Source organism: Oncorhynchus gorbuscha, linkage group LG08 (genome assembly GCF_021184085.1).
Source record: "Oncorhynchus gorbuscha isolate QuinsamMale2020 ecotype Even-year linkage group LG08, OgorEven_v1.0, whole genome shotgun sequence".
NCBI lineage: Eukaryota > Metazoa > Chordata > Actinopteri > Salmoniformes > Salmonidae > Oncorhynchus > Oncorhynchus gorbuscha.
Window position 1 is genome coordinate 21438680 of NC_060180.1, and position 8024 is coordinate 21446703.

Genomic DNA, 8024 nt, shown 5'->3' on the forward strand with positions numbered 1-8024 from the left:
TTTATGTTTTCTTTCTGTCTGGGTTTAGAATTTGAGTGTATTACATGTTTTTTTTTCATGGAGTCTAATTTTACTTTTGTTAGTTTAAATGTAAGGGGTTTAAGGGATTTTGTTAAGAGGAGGGCAGTTTTTAGTTATTTGGAGGGTGTGGGGTTTGATTTTTGTTTTTTACAGGAGGTTCACCTGAGGGATGGAGGGGATGTTATTAGGTTTAAGAGGGAGTGGGACAAGGGGGAGTCGGTTTGGGGTGTTGGGGGGTGCACTCATCGGGGTAGGGATTTTGTGTGGGCACAGGGAGGTAAAAGTGGAGGATTCTTTTGTGGTAATGCAGGGGAGGGTTATAGGGGTGGATGTCACGATAAGGGATTGTAAATTTAGATTAGTGGTGGTGTATGGGCCACAGGTGGTGGCAGACAGGAGGGAGATGGTGGACTGTCTGACGCCCCTGTGTGTCACAAATAGGAAATTAGTGATGGGGGGGATTTTAATACAGATTTAGGAAGAGGGGGGATAGCAGTGCGGGCACCATTGCCAGGCTAATGACTTGCCATGGTCTGGTAGATGGTGGTCTGCACACTACTCCGAAAATGGACGGTCCTACATGGCGCAACTCCAGGGGGGTTGAGCGGAGGCTCGACTATATTTTTGTACCCAGGTCTTTGGGTAAGTTGTCTGGGAGGCTGTTGCCTGTTTTCTTTTCGGATCACGACAGGCTGCTCCTGCAGGTGGGGTCGCCAGTCTGCCTCTTTGGTAGGGGGTACTGGAAGCTAGATCGGGATGTGTTGGAGGAGCAGGCTTTTGTTGACGGGTTTTATGGTTTCTTTTGGAGGCTTGAGGGCCTCCGGTCCATGTATGCGAGGGGTGTTAGAGTGGTGGGAATTAGTTAAGGTGAGGATTAGGGCTTTTATAATAGGGTATTGCAAGAGGAAAAAAAGGGAGGAGAGGAGGGAGGTGGATCGTATCCAGAGGTTAATTGAACTCGAATACGAGGCAGGCAACCTCGGCGGGTCGTTTGACTGGGAGAGATACGCAACCCTAAAGGCGCAGCTCAGGGAGTTGCAGGAGCGGAAGGCTCGTGTTTTCCTTGAGCGTGCGCATAGTGGCTTTCTAGAACATAATGATACTTGTTCTGCTATGTTCTTTAAGTTGGTTAGGGCAAGACAGAGTAGGAAGGTAATGCATGGTGTTAGGGAAGAAAATGGTAGTATAGTTAGAGAACCAGAGGATATGGTCAGGGTGACAACTGATCATTTCCAAGGTTTATTTAAGGAAAGGGAAATAGATGTAGAGCAGGGAAATGTGTTTTTAGAACACTTGTCCAGGCGGTTGCCGGAGGACATTAGAGAAGTGATGGAGGCCCAGATCTCACTAGAAGAGGTTGAGAGCGCTCTTAGGAGGATGGGAAAAGGGAAGGTGCCTGGGATAGATGGGCTGCCGGCTGTCGCCATCTTAAATAAGCATGCCCCATTCAAGAAATTTCGAACCAGAACAGATATAGCCCTTGGTTCTCTCCAGACCTGACTGCCCTTAACCAACACAAAAACATCCTATGACGTTCTGCATTAGCATCGAACAGCTCCCGTGATATGTAACTTTTCAGGGAAGCTAGAAACCAATATACACAGGCAGTTAGAAAAGCCAAGACTAGCTTTTTCAAGCAGAAATTTGCTTCCTGCACTGAGGATAGGAAACACTGTCACCACCGATAAATCCACTATAATTGATCATTTCTATAAGCATTTTTATACGGCTGGCCATGCTTTCCACCTGGCTACCCCTACCCGGGTCAACAGCCCTGCGCTCCCCACAGCAACCTCCCCCACTTCTCCTTCACCCAAATCCAGATAGCTGATGTTCTGAAAGAGCTGCCAAATCTAGACCCCTACAAATCAGCCGGGCTAGACAATCTGGACCTTCTCTTTCTAAAATGATCTGCCAAAATTATTGCAACGCCTATTAGTAGCCTGTTCAACCTCTCTTTCGTGTCATCTGAGATTCCCAAAGATTGGAAAGCAGCTGCGGTCATCCCCCTCGTCCAAGTGGGGACACTCTTGACCCAAACTGCTACAGACCTATATCTATCCTACCCTGCCTTTCTAAGGTCTTGAAAGCCAAGTCAACCAACAGATTACTGACCATTTCGAATCCCACCATACCTTCTCCGCTATGCAATCTGGTTTCAGAGCTGGTCATGGGTGCACCTCAGCCACGCTCAAGGTCCTAAACGAATCTTAACAGCCATCGATAAGAAACAATACTGTGCAGCCATATTCATTGATCTGGCCAAGGCTTTCGACTCTGTCAATCACCACATCCTCATCGGCAGACTCGATAGCCTTGGTTTCTCAAATGATTGCCTCGCCTGGTTCAGACGAGCTTCAATGCCATACAACTCTCCTTCTGTAGCTTCCAATTGCTCTTAAATACAAGTAAAACTAAATGCATGCTCTTCAACCGATCGCTGCCTGCACCTGCCCGCCCGTCCAACATCTACTCTGGACGAATCTGACTTAGACTATGTGGACAACTACAAATACCTAGGTGTCTGGTTAGACTTTAAACTCTCCTTCCAGACTCACATCAAACATCTCCAATCCAAAGTTAAATCTAGAATTGGCTTCCTATTTCACAACAAAGCAACCTTCACTCATGCTGCCAAACATACCCTTGTAAAACTGACCATCCTACCGATCCTCGACTTCTGCGATGTCATTTACAAAATAGCCTCTAATACCCTACTCAATAAATTGGATGCAGTCTATCACAGTGCCATCCGTTTTGTCACCAAAGCCCCATATACTACCCACCACTGCGACCTGTACACTCTCGTTGGCTGGCCCTCGCTTCATTCTCGTCACCAAACCCACTGGCTCCAGGTCATCTACAAGACCCTGCTAGGTAAAGTCCCCCCTTATCTCAGCTCGCTGGTCATGCGCTCCAGCAGGTATACCTCTCTGGTCACCCCCAAAACCAATTCTTCCTTTGGCCGCCTCTCCTTCCAGTTCTCTGCTGCCAATGACTGGAACGAACTACAAAAATCTCTGAAACTGGAAACACTTATCTCCCTCACTAGCTTTAAGCACCGGCTGTCAGAGCAGCTCAAAAATGACTGCACCTGTACATAGCCCAACTATAATTTAGCCCAAACAACTACCTCTCCCCCTACTGTATTTATTTATTTTGCTCCTTTGTACCCCATTATTCATATCTCTATTGTGCACATTCTTCCATTGCAAATCTACCATTCCAGTGTTTTACTTGCTATATTTGATTTACTTCACCACCATGGCCTTTTTTTGCCTTTACCTCCCTTATCTCACCTCATTTGCTCACATTGTATATAGACTTATTTTTCTACTGTATGTTTGTTTTACTCCATGTGTAACTCTGTGTTGTTGTATGTGTCGAACTGCTTTGCTTTATCTTGGCCAGGTCGCAATTGTAAATGGGAACTTGTTCTCAACTTGCCTACCTGGTTAAATAAAGGTGAAATAAATAAATAAATAAATACATGTTTTATTCATTTTAGAATAAGGCTGTAACGTAAACAAAATGTGGAAAAAGTCAATGGGTCTGAATACTTTCTTAATGCACTGTAGAATTGCTTGAAAATCAGAGACAGCTGTCCATCAACGACTCCAAACCAAATTTACTGAGTATGAGCAATTTTGACAAATCAATGGATGCAGTCAGTATATGTTGCCGTAAAAGTTGTGCCAAGTTTGTAGAATCTTATTAAAAATGATTAATGGCTGCCAAAAATGCTTCCACCAAGTATTAACTCTGGTGTGAAGACATCTTCATTTTATCATTTGGAAAATTGTCTATAATTAAATTTTGCTCTGAAAATGTGGAGTAGGTTGTATAGGTCTGTAGGGAAAAAATTGAATTAAATCCATTTATTTTAGATTACATTTTAAGCCAGCAAAATGTGAAGACTGTGCAAGGTGTGTGTAACCTCACTATTGTACTGTAAACACTGACTTTTCATGCCTGATTGTTGCTGTCAATATTCGCCCATTTCAAAATCAAATATTTTACGAAGGCTTAAATAAATGTTCTTCGGGATCGGTGTCCCTTCCAGGGGACGGTTGAGCTAAAGTAGGCTAATGCGATTAGCATGAGTTTGTAAGTAAGAAGAAAATTTACCAGGACATGGACATATCTGATATTGGCAGAAAGCTTAAATTCTTGTTCATCTAAATTTACTGTCCAATTTACAGTAGCTATTATAGTGAGCAAATACCATGCTATTGTTTGAGGAGAGTGCACAATTTTTAACATAAACAGTTACTAATAAACAAATTAGGTATATTTGGGCAGTCTTGATACAACATTTTGAACCGAAATGCAATGTTTCATTGGATCTGTCTAAAACTTTGCACAGACGCTGCTGCCATCTTGTGGTCAAAATGTATATCGCAACTGGGCTGTAATAATACATTATGATCTTTCTCTTGCATTTCAAAGATGATGGTACAAAAAAATAGAATAGAAATAGAAATAGAAAATAACGGTTGTTTTTTTCTTTATATTTATCTTTTACGAGATCTATTGTGTTATATTCTCCTACATTCCTTTCACATGTTACCAAGAATATGCATATCCTTGCTTCAGGGCCTGAGCTACAGGCAGTTAGATTTGAGTATGTAATTTCAGGTGAAAATTTAAGATCCTCAATTGTTATGTGTCTCCTCTTAATATAAGGAGTGACCAATCCCTACAATTATTAGTATGTCTTTACTTACATGTGACCCAACAAATGTGTTTTGTGTGACTGGAATTTAATTGAGATTCACATTGAAATGACTCAGAGTTGTCACTTATTATAATAGCAGGAACCAACCTCTGCGTCATGTATTTTTTATCTTCCAGAGCTCTAATGCCATGGACAACATCTCCATGACAGGCGTGGGCCACAGTGACCACGGCTTCCCTCCAAGTGTAAGTACCCATAATTAGTGTCAGTTAATTCCTCGTGGCTGTATCGTCTAGTGTGGCTTGCCATTACCTACCTCCAATAAAAAACCAAGCAGCACTGGTGCCCTATTTAATCTTCTCTCAGTCTGAAATGTAACACAACATGTTTCCCCCTGTTTTCTACCCTCTTGATCCCATCTACGTAATATGGATCCCAGTTTCCCATATAGAGAAGGCACTATAGCAGGGATCATCAACTAGATTCAGCCGCAGGCAGATTTTTTTCTTGAGTGGATGGTCAGGGGCCTGGAACATAATTACAAATAATTTGTAGACTTCAAGAAGCCCAGATATAATATTTGACGAAAACTTAACAATGTCAAACCTTGCTTACAATTGTAAACAATCACATATATCTCTTGTTCATGCGTGGAAATACTTTGGAACAGATTTTCAAAATGAAAATCATTTGGCGCCGAGTTGCTGCTTTTAAAAGTACTTTATGTCCAACAATAAAAAAATAAAAAATAAATCACCGCGGGCCAAATTCGGGGGAACCGTTCTCTATAGTCTCTGCCTTAGCCAAATAAGACTGATGTGAATGCGTTCCTGTGCAGTCTGACAGGGATTGGCCATGAGCAGACAGCAGATGGCACAGAACAAGTGGCCTTGATAAATCACTGCAGTTTAATCTTAATAAATATCGCAGCGGACTAACCAGGTTTATGAATGAGAGACACAATTAACTGCCCTGCGACATGCCTGGTGGCAGGCTAAGCCAACGGGGGAGAAATATTGCCACTTTCCCTTTCATTTGTAGTCAGTGCTGATAATGTCAGGGTAGGAACGGCAGTGGCTGATTATATTGACACTGATCTGTAAAGACAAAGGAAAATACATCTAATGGTCTAGTTCAGGGATGGCAACCCCCTTTTGTACGCCCGCAGATCAATGTCCAAAGACAAAAATATATATATATATTATTTTTGGGGGTTACTCAGTCTGGTCTCAACTTACTGTATAGTAAAATACACAATATTTGGTTGTGCATCAGCAGTTTTTCTCTTGTTATGTCAGTCACTGACAGTCACTCAATTGGCCCATGTCAGCTAAAATGTTTTAGATTGGTAAATGAGTCTAGCGTCCTGCCAGGGGTTGGAACCAAAACAATTTCCCAATCGTTTTGTTCTGAACAGAGCCTAGGGTAGCCTAGTGGTTAGAGCGTTGGACTAGTAACCGGAAGTTTGCAAGTTCAAACCCCCGAACTGACAAGGTACAAAATCGTTCTGCCCCTGAACAGGCAGTTAACCCACCGTTCCTAGGCTGTCATTGAAAATAAGAATTTGTTCTTAACTGACTTACCTAGTAAAATAAAAAATAAATACAATTTGTTCTGACAAGCAAAATAAAGTTCTGGACCGGTCCGAACTCCAAAAAAAGATCCGGTTTATATCATTCCATTTTAAACCTCTGGCTTAGAGTTGGACAATAGCTTACGTTAGTTAGCTGGCTAACACGTCGGTGTGTGCAGAGCGGCACTACAATTAAAAACACATCTTACCTGATTGTAGTTAATAAATCCAAACCAAATTTTGCTTAGAGCCGCTGGTTCTGACGACATGTGGATATTGATGTGGGTATGCAGACCCACAAGCCACCGCAGACCCACAATTTCTTTGTGGCCCCCACCGCCATTAAAGTTAACCATCCCAGGTCTAGATAGTGTTTTATCCTTCAAGGACTGTCTTTTAGTGAAAATAATGTCAAACCATAAATCCAATCTTTGTCTTAAATTGCAATGCTGCATAGCTAGACAATTGTGTGTGAAAGTCAATAATTTAGCATTTTATGTCCGCTGTTCTCATCTCACCTTCTGTTTGACATCGATAGGCAGGAGATTCGTCAGAAGGCACCATAACTAGAGGAATGATTGGCCGGATTCCCAGCATCGTCATCACCTCTGAGACCAACCCCTTCTTACCTGTCCTTAAAGCCAGTTCCCATGGTTCCAGTACTAGGCCAGCCAGTGGCAGTGTAGATGTAGGATCTGTAACCAAGGGGCCACGGGAGAGTGTCCAGCAGGGGTCAACACTTCCCTCTAACAGGGATGGCTCTACACCACTCATCTGATCACAACCACCCAGTTTTTATGTACAGCACTTGATTATTTATAGTAAATGCCAGGGTCTGTACTCAACATGCAACTTTTCTGAAAGTCAAGTTATTCACCAGGGGGTTATGTTCTTTATTAAAACGTTTTTGTTTTGTTGCTTTGTTAATGTGCAAGGTGACAAAGTACAGAATTGCAGTTTTGTATCTACTGTAAGAAAATGGGATAGGTTGTGTTCTGCTAAACTTTCACCAGGTCATCGCAGTGAGCTACAATCATACAAGAAGCCTAGCCATTTCAAATCCCTTTCAAACATTTCCCCTAGCTCAGGTCCCCTCCTCTTAGATCTGCAAGAGGAAGATGGCTGAAACAGATGATATAGAACTGTTGTGTGTAGTAATGCATTTGTGACTGAAACAGGCAGCACTGATCTGAGCTGGAGATGGCCATCTGAGTGATCTACACTATATATACAAAAGTATGTGGACTTTTCCACATACTGGATGGATTCGGCTATTTCAGCCACACCCATTGCTGACAGGCGTATAAAATCAAGGACACAGCTATGCAATTCCATAGACAAACATTAGCACTAGAATGGCCTTACAAACTGCCTCTGGAAGCAACGTCAGAACAAGAACTGTCGGGAGATTCATGAAATGGGTTTCCATGGCAGAGCAGGAGCACAAAAGCCTAAGATCACCATGCTCAATGCCAAGCGTTGGCTGGAGTGGTGTAAAGCTCGCAACCATTGGACTCTGGAGCAGTGGAAACACGTGCTCTGGAGTGATGAATCACGCTTCACCATCTGGCAGTCCGACGGACAAATCTGGGTTTGGAGAATGCCAGGAGAACACTTCTCAAATGCCTAGGGCCAACTAAAGTATGGTGGAGGAGGAATAGTCTGGGGCTGTTTTTCATGGTTCGGGCTAGGCCCCTTAGTTCCATATAAGGGAAATCTTAACGCTACAGCAAAGGATGATTATTCTGTACT

The 8024-nt window shown here is 42.7% G+C and overlaps 1 protein-coding gene across 1 annotated transcript in view; it reads left to right on the forward strand.

The window, feature by feature from the left end:
* opn4a (opsin 4a (melanopsin)) overlaps positions 1-7169 on the forward strand; it is a 69620-nt gene extending 62451 nt beyond the window's left edge. Inside the window, exons 10-11 of the mRNA XM_046357894.1 lie at positions 4876-4944; positions 6811-7169. Coding sequence (XP_046213850.1) covers positions 4876-4944; positions 6811-7050 — 309 coding nt within the window. The 3' untranslated portion in view covers positions 7051-7169. The remainder of the gene's footprint in view (positions 1-4875; positions 4945-6810) is intronic.
* The last annotated feature ends 855 nt before the right edge of the window (positions 7170-8024 follow it).